Genomic DNA, 11835 nt, shown 5'->3' on the forward strand with positions numbered 1-11835 from the left:
GGGCTTATCATCGCATTTACCAAAGCAACCACAGACACATGCACATTCATCACTACCGCCACAGACACCACTGCTACTACCACAGGCCCAACAGCAACCGCACACACAACCACAGAACGCACAGCCACCAATCCTACTACCACAGGCCCAACAGCTACCGCACACACAACCACAGAACGCACAGCCACCACTACTACCACCACAGGCCCAACAGCTACCGCACACACAACCACAGAACGCACAGCCACCAATACTACTACCACAGGCCCAACAGCTACCGCACACACAACCACAGAACGCACAGCCACCACCAATACTACTACCACAGGCCCCGCAGCTACCGCACACACAACCACAGAACGCACAGCCACCACCACTACTACCACCACAGGCCCAACAGCTACCGCACACACAACCACAGAACGCACAGCCACCACTACTGCTACCACAGAATGCACAGCCACCTCCAAAACCAGTAAATTCAAATGATCTTGATACCTTGAAGGTTTTTCGGGAGTATGGTTCTCAAATGTACCAAAGTGTTGAATTTTGGTTGCAATCATTAAAAATTCCAAGAAACATTGAAAGACTGGAGGAAGTGAAAGAAATCTGGGAAAATGGTGGTGAAGATTGCCCTCCACTTAAAGACTGGACCTGCCAAATGAGGAACTACAAAGGCAAAAATGGAAGCCACACTTCAATTTATAGTCAAAGGAAATGCATTTACAATATATACAAAGAACACAACTTTAATTTGCAAAACATATATAGCAAATATCAAGAGGTAAAACCAGGAAAGATTTACAAACTAGTCAAATCTAGAAAGAAGTGATTTGTATCAATCCTCTAATTCATGAAAAACGAGTGGAACTAAAAGGTCTATTCTCATTCCAACTTTCAAGTTCAAAAAGGTTAACGTTTTATGCTTCAAAGCGAAGTGACTATACCTATGAAACATACACTAAACCATCGTTTTCTTTTCTGGCTGTAAGGATTTTTCATGGGTTTAGTGCCTTTATTAAAAACAGGATTTAACAAAAGACTCCTTTCGAAAAAATTATCCGTGTTAAAAATATGGGCTAAAGAACTGAAATATTGGATACATAGCACTTGTATACACATTAATATTGAAGTTAGAAATCAAGAAACATAATTTATAACATAAATCAAAAAGTGAAGTCAGCTGAAGAATAGCATAAAGCCAGATTAACTAGCGTAGAGGCTTAAACATCCACATTTTATGATCTGATACAGGGCAGCCATCATGGTGCTCTTTTATCATTTGGGCTCTAGCATCTTGAGTGTAGAGCTCAAAGCTATTGGATTTCCTGAAAGGTCAATTTGAAAATACATGGATAGTTGTAAAGTTAAATAAAAGTTTCATTTCCTAGGTCAGTATTTTTGTATGTGAACCAGGCTCTTGGACTTTTAATGACTGGGACACTTAATCTTTAGGGACAAAATGAAGCAAGCACAATTATAATAAAAAGCTGAAGCTTAGATTATGAATAAATACTGATTTCCCTTGCTGATTGTTTGTATAAAACTTGGAACAACTCAATGGTGATTTGGAGGTGAAATTATTAGTAGATATCACAGATGCATAATGCAAATAGCCAAATGAGAAAACAGGTTTTCTATTGACAAACAAATGCCCCACTTGGATCATTCCAAGACAAAAGCAATATGTTATCGCAGACTCAACAGTATGTAATAACATCATATGGAACCTACCATCTTCCTGCCCTTTTAATCGTGCTGTCATCTGCCCCACATCGAGCAGCCCATATAGCAGCTGAACGTCTAATGCTGTGGGTTGTGAACTCCTTATCAAAAAGAGCTTGGCACATCTATTAGGAAAATATCGTATGTCATAATTAACTAGTTCAATTTATTTACTGAAGGAGAAAGGTTCTGTAAGCGGCAAATGTTTGATAAGCTGACATAACATAATTTACCTCAGAAAAAATTTTTCTGTACGATGTTACACCTCGGGCAGAGTTGGGATGTAACTTGCGGTTGTTCTTTGCAACCCTGGGGAAAAGGAGTCCTTTTCTTACATCTGTAAAAGGAATGATCAAAAACACATATCATTACCATAAAATTATATATACATTTTTTATTGTGAAACCAATGCATTTTAATCAATCTTTATTCAGCTTCCTGAAGGCAAGTCAAGAAATGTGATTTCTCAGCCTTCTATAAAGGATAAAATCCCCAACTCTTTTTGTAAATTTTAGGGAGCCTTTTCCTTAGTTTGTTTTCCACATGCTCATCAGTTGAAATGAAATGCCATACAACTGATCAAAACTACCATGCACTCCTAGATGGATTCCAGTTGCAATTGCAACTGAATACTAGCATAGCATATTTTTAGGCATGACAGCAGGAACATATGAATGCACACACACACAAAAAAAATTGCAATAAAACTATTAATAACAATAATATTTTATTTCAGTGAAAATCTAGTAATTGTCTGAAACTCTATGGTATGGTAGTCATATATAATTAAGATTTAAAAATAACTTGGTATAATAATTTATGGTTGATGACTCTGCCACCTTCCTCAATATAAAATGATACTGGAAGAAAAGTATAATATGCCATTTCATACATGATATAGACTAAATATCAAATTATAATTTTACCTGAAACAAGTAGCCATATTAAAAGAGCAGTAACTGGACATAACTCTGATTTTAGAGGGTTAGCCCACAGTGTAAGTGTTACTCCTGAAACATATTTTAATGACATGCATTAGAAAATGTTATTCTTAAATATGTGTTATCCGATCCCATGTACAAAGGCTGGATTGAGTACATAACACACCAGATAAGAGTTATACAGTTATATTTGTTTTACCTGCTCAGGGTAAGTGATATCCAGTGGTTTAGTGCTTTTGTACAACCAGCAGGCTCTCATTTTTTTAATATGTAAAATCATTGCCAATATACAAACCCTAATATATGTTAAAAAGTGAATAAAATGTTTTGCACCTACCTTTAGCTTTCTTATCTGCCTTTGACCACGGCATTTTCACTTCCAATCGCTGTGGCAATTTACCTGATTCAACTGGACAAGAACAGTTGCATATATGTGAAGTATTTCAAAATCAATATGTCAATACAACCAGTAAGTCAATAGAAAATATGATGTAGATGATGCCAATGGGTGTTCTAAATTGACTATATCATGCATGCAAATATGTTTTTCTTGATGATGAGAATGAAATACAATTGCAAGATCATTTCTCCAAAGAGAAAAACACTTATAAAAGACATATAAGACATTTTGACCAGCATATAAGTAGTACTATATAGACTTTTTCTTGTGTTTCATAGAAAGCATTATTTTTAAAATATATGTGAATTTATATGTATATAAATAGATAGATAGTTAAGTAGGATTAAAGGAAACCATAAGACGTAGACAACCAATTACTGCCAAAAATATTTGATAGAACATTTGGGCCTTTGGCTTCAGATCTGTACCTGTACCTGTAGATGTACATGTATTGGTTTTCCTTTCATCCTACATGATTTTTCCCTGACTTGTAAAATTAATATTGTACCTGAATAGTTGGGAGGTAATTTGATGTGTCTCATCTTCAAACGTAGAGGTTCCTCCCCTCGTAAGAATAAGGAAAATGAAAACAAGGTTATAGTCCATAACCACAAGCCACGTAAACCCTGGATATAAAAAAATAAAGCAGAAATAATTTAGGCAATATAGTAATAATAAGAATAATAATGACATATTATACATACTATATTATAGTCTTACATACATATGGAAAACCATATCGTGAGCATACCTCAACTGTTTTCAAGCAGTAGTTGCGCATCCGCAACATCTGCTCAAGGGTGAAAGGAGGTGCCTGTTTTGGCTCATAAGGCACCCTCCCACGGCTTGAGTCTCTAGTTGATGGCCTAAGTGACCTTTTAATGAGCTGTCTGATGGTTTGCTTCACATCTGGAAAAAGGAATTATAGTTAATTTGAACAACCTGGAGGATGAGGAATGGTGGGCAAAGAACAAGCAGGGATTAACTCAGGGATACTTTAGGGTGGAAATTCATTTGCTTCACACTTAGTATTTGATGATAAAAAATTTGAGGGAAACCCCTCAGAAAAGATTATAGTATGAAATATTAAGCTATTCATAATGAGGGTACACATTCCAGTTCTGTTTAGGGACGGACCATTAGAATCTTGAAGGGGGGGGGGGGGGGGCTGGTCAATTTATTTTGTGCAGGAATTTTTTTACCCTTCATTGCTGAGCAGGAATTTTTTTGGAGCTTGCATGAATATTTTTTTCGGCATTTTACCTATACTCGATTTTTTTTTCTTTCTTTAAAGTCATGCTCGATTTTTTTTTTTGGTTTTTGCCCAACTCCTCCCTCTAACCCCCCCCCCCCCCCCACCCTCAAAAATCTAATGGTTCGTCCCTTACAATAAGATATTGGTAAAAACATTCAATTCACTAAAAAGTTACCAGATGAGTTCATTGGGTTTCCATGAGGTATGACTCTTTGATTCCCATTGCCGTCTTTCTCTATGGTTTGACTATATGGTCCGGAGTGACCAAATGAGTCAAACCAGTAGCGAAATGCTGCTGCGTGGCCTCTAACTGCTGGAGGCTTGAGGCCTTTGCATTTCAGTGTTCCCAGCTTCTTCCCCTTGGTTTCACTCGGCATTTCTATTACAACAAATATTTGAATAATTGTGCAAATTAACGTTAAGAACATTATGCTTAAAGGGATGCTATTCTAAACATGTTATAACTGGAATCCCAGCCAGGTACCGTTCTGATGTTTTCAGACGACTCGGATAAATCTGCTAACTCTGACGTTGCTTATCCTCCATAATCATAAGTGGCGGCTGAAAATTAGTGCCAATTTCTTAATAAGACTATTTAGAATAGTTGTGCAAAAAGATTCTGGCACGTTGTGACTATTTCAACCATCAATTAAGCTTATGTACGCGTGTTCGGATAACATTATGGGAATCAGAGTACCATACACAATATATCATTTGTTATGATAAGACTTACGCAAAAAAAGTCTAGAAAGTCTAAAAAAGTCTAAAAAGGCCTAGCTTTATTAAAAACAATGCAAAAACATTTTCCGAGAAGAATCCTGCTGCACACATGTATGGAACAATAAGACCAAAGACCATACCAGTACTAACACAACACAACCCGCGATTGACCCCATTTATCTTTTGTTGTAATACATAGCATTGTACTTACGCATGAACGTCTGTATTGTTGCTGCCAAAAATGGCCTTTTGTTTAGCCCAAAAAGAACAGCATCGTCCCCGTTACTTAGAGCGAAATCTTCGAGAGCTATGAGCCGCAACTCGTAAGTCCTAGAAGTTTTTTCATCCAGAGCTTCGGTTCTATTCTTGGCGGCAAGCCTTGCCCCTGCGGCTAAATTTGGGGCAATTAGACCTCTCATGTCCACATCATTGCCGCAGCTTTCAATAAAGCGTAGTACGTTTGGACTTCTGCCCTTATAATTTTTTTTGGCTGCCATTGCTGAATTTTCCAGAGCTGTAGATGCCGCAGTCAATGACAAAGTAAGCCGGATACGAAAGTATTTTTTTATTGACAAGGGTTTCATGACGTAAATATACATAAAGCTCCTCATTGGTAGAAACAGTAGGAATCCTACAGACCTCACGCTGTGAATTACTACAAGCCATACCGGCAGGATAACCACTCATTATTTCCCCATTTCATGACCTTTTGTAGTCAATTTCCAAAAGAAACCAATTTTAATATTCTCCCTTCAATATCAAATACTTAAAAGATTTCAGCTTGAATGAGCAAGAAGCAGTTAATAATTCTAGAAAAAAATTGTACTTGCCTATGGACTGACTTCCTTTCTGAAATGACCCTAGAATACCATTGTACCTTTCAAAAGAAAAGCACCAAAATGAGTATACAGGGCCATAATCTTTCATGCATTCTGAGAGGTGGCAGCTCAAATGCATATTTGGAGTGCACTTATCCTTCCCATAGAGGCTTTCAAATGCTTTGCAGAAGTCTATAAGCTTTGTTTCCACCAATGAGCACTGTTCTGATGTGATGGTCCAGCAGCATGTGAGGCGACATGCATCAACAAAGTGGGTCCAAACAGCAAAATGCTTGCTTGGTAGAATACCTTTCAAAGCAAAAACTGAGTAGTAACAAACCCAGTTTTTCCATTGGTCTGCCGTAAAACCATTGAAACCTGTAGCGATTTTGGAAGGTATTCTGCCTACTTCAGATGGTGGTTCGACAGCATTAACTCTTCTCTGTAGGATTTGAAAGTCTTTCTCATTAAGGACTCCCTCTTCCATCCATACTTTCAACGTGTGCTTTGCAATCCCAAGAAACAGGTTGTGCATAGGGTCTATTACCACAAAAAGAATAGCATCATAGTATGGTAATTGCAATAACGCAGTATACTTTGCACTTGTATTGCGTACAAGAGCCTTAAACCTTGTTGGACAGTTGGCAGAAAGGGTTTGCTCAGCATACGCACGATGTACGTCATTGGTTCTTTTTTCCCACTGATCCTTATCAAAGCCAGAAAAATCAGGTTTCGAACCAAAGCCGTCTCGAGGAAAGGACTTAAAACATCGGCTGCAGCCTACAAAAATAACATTGTTTGTCCATTGTTGTTAGAGTGGTTTTCATTAACCCATGAAACAAAGTGTATTGATTAAAGTGTGTGAAAGTCAAAAGAACACAATTGAACCAAAGTGTGTTTCATGGGTTAATGGAAACTACTCTATAAGTATGGAAAGCAAATAAAAAATAATATGTGTAAGAAAGTACAGTAGCAACATTTTTCTTTCACTGTGTTTTAACTGGCATTTACTGAGTGTGGTCCAATTCAGTCTGGTAATTATACTTGTGGTTAACAAATTGGACTCTGATCTTGTTAATCACTTGTATGATTGCAGACCAAATTGGACGACGCTCAGTCCTATTACCATCATAAATAGCTACCATTGTAATATTGACATGCAAATTTCACCCTGATTGATATGAACTCATTAACAATTTACAGTCTTACAGCTAATTTCCATGATTTTTCCCAGCCTATTGCAATCATGCATGAACAATCATTCTCACCTTTTGTTGCTGAGTGTCCAGGCCTCCACACTTTCTTGCAGCAGGAACATCACAGCAAATGGCTAGTAGTGCAACTTTAATTTTCCTGATCCCACCTGAAATAATCCTCTCATTGAAAATAACACCGTCCCATAAATCAGTTAACTCACTCACAAAGGGCTGAAGAAATGAGTTGATGTTCCCTTTGGGCTCATGTGGACCTGGAATGATGCCAACCACTAATACATTTTCAAATTTAAATCTTTCTTCACGAGGAAGATTCATTATCACTAAATATGTGACTCCACAGCTGTATTTTGTATGTTTGTATGGCTGAAACCAATCCACATTCATCATCACTGCCAAATTTCCAATCTTAGAAAAGTAGTCCTTCCCATCAGAATCAAGAAATTCCTTCCAGATTTTCCCTTCATATACATCCCCCATTCTATCCTCTTCAATGTTCCAGTTCCGCCATTGTTCACACTTTTCTGTAAAACCAGGCCTTGATAATAATGACTTCAAGGAAGAAACCAGTGGCTTGAAACAATATACTTTCTTGGGCGAGAGGTAAAGGGAACCAGATTTTGATCTAACTTTTTTCATTAATATAGTACCACATTCTACTCGCCTCCGCTTCTGGGGGTGATTTGGATATTTCACATGAGTACATTTTTTGGATACTACATTGCCATTGCTTCTTTTAATTATGCACTTATCAAACTCATAAATAGTCATACATTTTGGGCAAACCACAAACTTCTCAAATTCATCTTGCATGAAGCCAAAAGCCATTGTTGCCATATACAGGGTACTTGGTATGGATTTGGCGAAATTTACTAGGACTTCTATCTTGGCCAGCGTACCTAGTAATGTTAAAAACCGTTTCAAAAAATTTAAAAGGACAGTAATACCATTGTCAGACACCTTGTACATTGTTTGCCATAGAAGAATAAACATAAAAAGGACTTTGGACTCTGATGACAACACAGGTTGGCCTGCAGACTGATCATTCATTTCTTCCATATCATCACCATCTGAAATAACTTCCTCACTCTCATCATCCTCTTCCCTTTCTTGAGAGGCATTATCCAAGTTTATCTATAGATTGAAAAAGAGTTTGTTCAAGGTGAATGAAATAAAGTAAAGATACTAGACAACAAATTAAATAGGCAGATGGGTAGTTACTCAAATAAAACCATGACCAATGCAAAGTCACTATATATACATGTAGATCAATCATACTTTAAAATTCCACAATAACTTTTCCTTCATAACTAAAGTGAGTGGATTTAATTTTGTTTCATTTTAATTTCATTAGAGGGGAGAACATTTTTATGCTCCACACAATATATATCAATATTCATTAATATATATAATATATATCAATATATATATCAGGGATGGAGTCACGAAAATTTTGTGGAAATACTGTAAGCTTAAAAACTAAACTAGACCTTCCCCTGTTTTCTCTAAGACGGAGCCTCAGCCCGCAAGGAACACGATTGCTTTAATAATAATAATAATAATAATAATAATAATAATAGTAATAATAATAAAGAGTATTTTATATAACGTCAATATCACCTGGCTTCAACAACGCTTTACAATATATTGATCATGAGAAAAGAAATTTGGATAAAACTGAAAAGGAGGTTTATATTTGAAGCTTAAATTAAATTTATTAAAAATATTAGTTTAAATTGATCATTAAACTTATCTAAAACTACAATAATATACATTTCATCTTTCTTGAATGATATGCCCTCAACTAGATAGCTTACTAAACTTACATTGCTCATGTCTTGATCTGACATAGAGTCGTTGTCATCATTGTCACATTCTGACTCACTAAAGAAAACTTGATCTTCTTCGCCGAAATCTTCCTGATCTTCTAAATCATCACGGCAGTCTTCATCTATCACTTCTCTTCCAGTACATTCCAGGCCGGAGACTTCACTAACTTCCATACTTGCCCTGCCCCTCTGTCTGTCATCAGGAGTCGCACATTTCTTCAAGTTTCGTTGATGTTCATAGTAAGTCGGTCTCGCGACACGCTGGTTGCAGTGGTCACAAAACACATAGGCTCTTGAACTTTTTCCCGATGGTGCGGACTCAGTTGGCAATGAACAAGGAAGATGCAGATAATAAGCTAACCTGCTGAAATTTTTCTTACAAGATGAACATATCTTTCTTGACGATGCCATATTGATTCTTTCCAGTATATTAAGTGTCGTGGTTCGGAGCTATTTCGTAGCTATTTCCCGCCCTGCTATTTCGTATGATTTTCGTTATGCTTGTCAAAAATTCGCAAAAGGCTCGTCGCACCCGATAATATTCCGAAAATGTTAATTTGAAAAAATCATCCAATCATTCGAGAAGATTACGAAGCACGTGACTTGTCTCGACATTTGATCCATCTTTAGATTGTGTGCCTGGCATTGCCTGTAGTATAAGAAGAACTGGGCGGTTAACTGACCTCTTGCTCTTTTGGATTTCTTGTCTTAAAGTTTTCGTAACGCCAAATGTTGAAAACGATACAGGTATGAAGGTTACTCTTTTTTATTGGCGCGTGTTTAGTGTAACAAGTGTTAAGGTTATTAATCGATATTTGGACAAATCTAACGAGCGTTGTATAGCCAAACAAGCTACAGTAAAGCCACGTGTAGTTTGTATTTCGAGAGACTTAAAAGCTTAAGTTTGTATCAGTTTTACGACTGCTTACTTTAGTTCTTAAACTAGTTTTTGTTGCTTTTCAGAATTAATCATTTAAGCCATGTCAGGAATACGTCCATCATCCTTCTTTTCAACCTCAAACGGTAGTCGGAATGGCCGAACCACTCCAAGTGGTAGTCAGAATTGCCGAACCACCCCAAGTGGTAGTCAGAATGGCTGAACCACCCCAAGTGGTAGCCAGAATGGACGAACCACCCCAAGTGGTAGTCAGATTGGACGAACCACTCCTAATGGTAGTCAAAATGGCCATACTGGTCAGAATTCTGGCCGTCCAAGGGTAGGAAACGACACAACACCGCTAACATCTAGACGTCGAGATACTACGGTTAATGTTACTTCGCAAGAAATTGACAAGATGTTTGATTTCTTTGAATGAAATATCAGTGCAAATGAGAGGGCAGAGAAAGTCCTTGGAAGCGTTAGAGAACGCCCACAACAAGCTTGCAGAGTCGGTTGCCCAAATATCGGGCCAGATTGATGAAATAAACGAAAAGATTCTCACCAGCGGTACGGCGACAGAGGAAGAAGAAAATCAAAGGATACCGTTTGAAATATCGGCAAGTTTTTCTGGTTTATTAGTATTTTAAGAAGACATATGGCGTAAATATTTCCAACATGGTGGTGATCCAGGGAAGGCGGGCAACTATCAGTTTGCATTTCAAACATTCTTTAAATTTTTGACTATTGTTTAACTTCCGAGGGCGTCAACTAATGATAGGAGTTACTGTATCATTATATGCTATTACACTCATCAAACATTTATTTTCTCTAGAGTGATGTGCATCTTCTGCATAATGGGCTTGAAGAAGATGACCAATACAAGCCTGAGGAGAGGTAACATTTTATTTATAGTATAGCTTAGATAGTACACACTCTAGTATTGTGGACGACTTTGGGGGCTTTTGTTAACCAAGAAGCAAATAACTTTTAAAACCCTATGAGGACAAAAGGTTATATGGTTTTTCTTTTTTCGTATTCTTTTATTCATCAATAAAGTTCTAAAGTTTCCTTAATCGTTTTAAAATCGCCCACGGTTCTTGATTTCTTTTAGTTCTCCCAACATCACATGTGCTCTATTACACTGGGTGACTAGGCATCCCCACTCCCTCCCCCACGCTTCGCTGTTGAAACACAGTTGAAAATAAGAATAAAAGATAGAATAAAACCTAATACTCTATTGATTTTCTGATGTTCCATAGTATACTTTCTGCCCACAACTTGTCAGTCCGGCAAAGGCTAGAAGACCAGATGATGAAAGCTGACAAGGGGTATCATACTAGACTTGTGAAAAGTAAGTATGCATGACTCTAAAAGGGGTTTTAAAATTGAGTTTACCTGCAAATGCCATTTCCAGAAAGTTTCCTTGTATTAGGTAACTTAATTCTATAATTTTTCAAGTTTCCTATTCCCATGGTATTTACTTATTGAAAAATGTACTATTGTAACTGATATAAAATCCATTCTAGTTTTACTGATTGAATTTTTCACTAGCTGGAATGCACAATTGAATGAGAAATGAGGATACTTATCCACTTTGGATTATAACTTTAAACTTTCACTAACATTGATATACTGCATTCATTGATATAGAAGCTGTGGGGAGGTACTATGAGACAAAGAGGAAGCTGTATTTACAGAGTCTTCCTGAAAATGAAGAAAGAACACAGCAGTTAAAATCAGACAACAAACTGCGTTCCAGGAGGAAGAGGGTAAGAAAGCAAAGCAAAGCATTTATACTGTATGAAAACTGAAAAGGTTACTCTTGTTTTGTTGTTGTTGATTTTTGTTTATTAAACTTATTTTTGCATTTTGAAAATTAAAGAAAAAATAGAAAAGCTAAATTTAGTTAAGGATTAATTGGGTAACACACATTGAAATTGGTGACATGGGTTTACTGCTTACCTCTCAACACTGTGGTCCATGTTTGAGCAGGATAAAAGAACTGTGAGTTGAAGTTGTTTTATAACAACTCTCTCCCTTGCCATGAAAGTTT

General features: G+C 37.1%; 1 protein-coding gene, 1 long non-coding RNA gene and 1 pseudogene across 2 annotated transcripts; 1 reads left to right on the forward strand and 2 right to left on the reverse strand.

The window, feature by feature from the left end:
- Positions 1–733: 733 nt before the first annotated feature.
- Positions 734–4685, reverse strand: LOC148907553 (uncharacterized). The gene is made up of 8 exons (XM_089035655.1): positions 4497–4685; positions 3818–3975; positions 3575–3692; positions 3004–3075; positions 2652–2735; positions 1959–2062; positions 1735–1850; positions 734–1328 (listed from the first exon to the last, which is right to left on the reverse strand). Exons 1-8 carry the CDS (start codon positions 4507–4509, stop codon positions 1211–1213), a joined length of 783 nt encoding a protein of 260 aa, XP_088891781.1. The 5' UTR covers positions 4510–4685; the 3' UTR covers positions 734–1210.
- A 532-nt stretch (positions 4686–5217) lies between these two features.
- On the reverse strand, positions 5218–8087 carry LOC148907554 (uncharacterized; annotated as a pseudogene).
- Positions 8088–10583: 2496 nt separating this feature from the next.
- LOC148907555 (uncharacterized) lies at positions 10584–11509 on the forward strand. Its single transcript, XR_016120703.1, has 3 exons — positions 10584–10676; positions 11042–11133; positions 11433–11509. It is a non-coding gene; the product is annotated as an uncharacterized LOC148907555 (long non-coding RNA).
- Positions 11510–11835: the final 326 nt, after the last annotated feature.

Source organism: Actinia tenebrosa, unplaced genomic scaffold, assembly GCF_029948245.1.
Source record: "Actinia tenebrosa isolate PJP-AT-01 unplaced genomic scaffold, QUT_ActTen_1.0 PGA_scaffold3__52_contigs__length_22856419, whole genome shotgun sequence".
Taxonomy (NCBI): Eukaryota; Metazoa; Cnidaria; class Anthozoa; order Actiniaria; family Actiniidae; genus Actinia; species Actinia tenebrosa.

Coding starts and splice junctions, on each gene's coding strand:
- LOC148907553 (XM_089035655.1), bottom strand. Junction 2,736..3,003: donor GGCAGATAAGAAAGCTAAAG/GTAGGTGCAAAA, acceptor AATATGTTTCAG/GAGTAACACTTACACTGTGG. Junction 1,329..1,734: donor ATTAAAAGGGCAGGAAGATG/GTAGGTTCCATA, acceptor TTGACCTTTCAG/GAAATCCAATAGCTTTGAGC.